Source organism: Mandrillus leucophaeus, unplaced genomic scaffold, assembly GCF_000951045.1.
Source record: "Mandrillus leucophaeus isolate KB7577 unplaced genomic scaffold, Mleu.le_1.0 Scaffold30, whole genome shotgun sequence".
Classification (NCBI taxonomy): domain Eukaryota; kingdom Metazoa; phylum Chordata; class Mammalia; order Primates; family Cercopithecidae; genus Mandrillus; species Mandrillus leucophaeus.
This window is the reverse complement of record NW_012103143.1, coordinates 578,772-580,396: the sequence shown is the minus strand read 5'-3', so window position 1 is coordinate 580,396 and position 1,625 is coordinate 578,772. Positions and strand designations below refer to the sequence as shown.

Here is a 1,625-nt window from a genome sequence, read left to right as displayed (position 1 = left end):
CTTGTGGTCCCAGCTATCAGGTGAAGTGGGAGGATTGCTTAAGCCCACGAGTTCAAGGCTGTAGTGAGCCATGATCGCACCACTGCACTCCAGCATGGGCAACAGAGTGAGATCCTATCTCAAAAAAGAAAAGAAAGAAAAGAAAAAAAAAAGGAAAGAAAGAAGGAAAAGGAAAATAAACAGAAGAAAAGAAAAGCATGATAGGTAACAGAGATGTGAAAAGTCCAAAAATCAGTTACATGCATTAAGAAACACATACCATGGTTTCATTTGCTTTATGGCACAAGGTTGCAAACCCATCAAGATAGAAAATGGCACAGTCAGAGCCGGGTACAGTGGCTCACACCTGTAATTCCAGCACTTTGGGAGGCTGAGGTGGGTGGATCGCTTGAGGTCAGGAGTTTGAGACTGCCTGACCAACCTGGTGAAACCCCATCTCTACTAAAAATACAAAAATTAGCCAGGTGTGGTGGTGTGTACCTATAGTACCAGCTACTAGGGAGGCTGAGGCAGGAGAATTGTTGGAACTTGGGAGGCGGAGGTTGCAGTGAGCTGGGACCACGTCATTACACTCTAGCCTGGGCAATAAGAACAAAACTCTGTCTCAAAAAATAAAATAAAAAAATCAAATGATTGAGTAACTAACAATACAACTAGTACTCAGATAAGGCAAAAAATCATTAAGGCAACACGCAATTCCCTGAAGATTGGGAAATGATTCTCTGCTGAAAAATGAAACTCCAGGACCAGGGGTGTTAGGGAGCGCCAGGGACAGCCTTTTCAGTTTAGGTAAAACCCTCAACTTCCATATTTTACTTCCTCCCACTGCCCCTGCCCCTCAGGCAGATGAATTATTCACTCTGGGCTCCCCTTGCAGGCTCCTGTAAGGATTATCTCACTGCCTGGAAACCATGGAATTCAGTGATCTCCCCCAGAGACTGTGAGCTCCTTGGGTCAGGCACTGGGGCTGTAATCTATTGTATCCCCTGGTCTTTGATCACAGAAAGTGTCAACAAATGTTTCCAAACTCAGCAAAACAAAGTGAGAGGAAAAGACTCCACTAAAAAGGAATCACACTGTTAAGATCCCAAGAGTTGCCTGCCCTGCCTCTAAGACTTTAGGTCCTCTCTCAGCTCAAGTCCAAAACCAGACAGACACTTACCCGGTCAGAGTCCTGGGGGCCCCCATGAGATGCTCCATCAGGGTTAAAGTGGTCCCCACAGCTAGGAAAGAAAGGAAACAGGTGGGCAGGAAAGCAGCTCACAGAGCAGGTGCTCTACCCTCTCACCTATCTATATTTGCTTCATTCATTCATTCATTCATTCATTCATTCAACAAACAGGCCTACTCTGTGCTGGGCTTTGGGTAGAGGGCACTGAGAAGAATCAGACATGGGTCCTGTCCTCAATAAGCTCCTGGCTCAGGGGAGTCACAGATGAGTAAACAACTAGTTATATCACAGCATAACTAACACCATGGCATGGGGACCCTTCCTTTCCTGTGTCCAGAAGTCCCCTTCCATCTCAGAGGCAGTAAGGTGGTTACAAGCAGGACCTGCAACATCAAATTTTTTTTTTTCTTGAGACAGTGTTTTGCCCTGTCGCCCCTGAGCTGGAGAGCAGTGG

At 46.1% G+C, this 1,625-nt stretch overlaps 1 protein-coding gene across 1 annotated transcript in view; it reads right to left on the bottom strand.

Annotated features, from left to right (window-relative positions):
* CCS (copper chaperone for superoxide dismutase) overlaps positions 1–1,625 on the bottom strand; it is a 20,483-nt gene that overhangs the window by 5,341 nt on the left and 13,517 nt on the right. Inside the window, exon 5 of the mRNA XM_011986943.1 lies at positions 1,163–1,223. Coding sequence (XP_011842333.1) covers positions 1,163–1,223 — 61 coding nt within the window. The remainder of the gene's footprint in view (positions 1–1,162; positions 1,224–1,625) is intronic.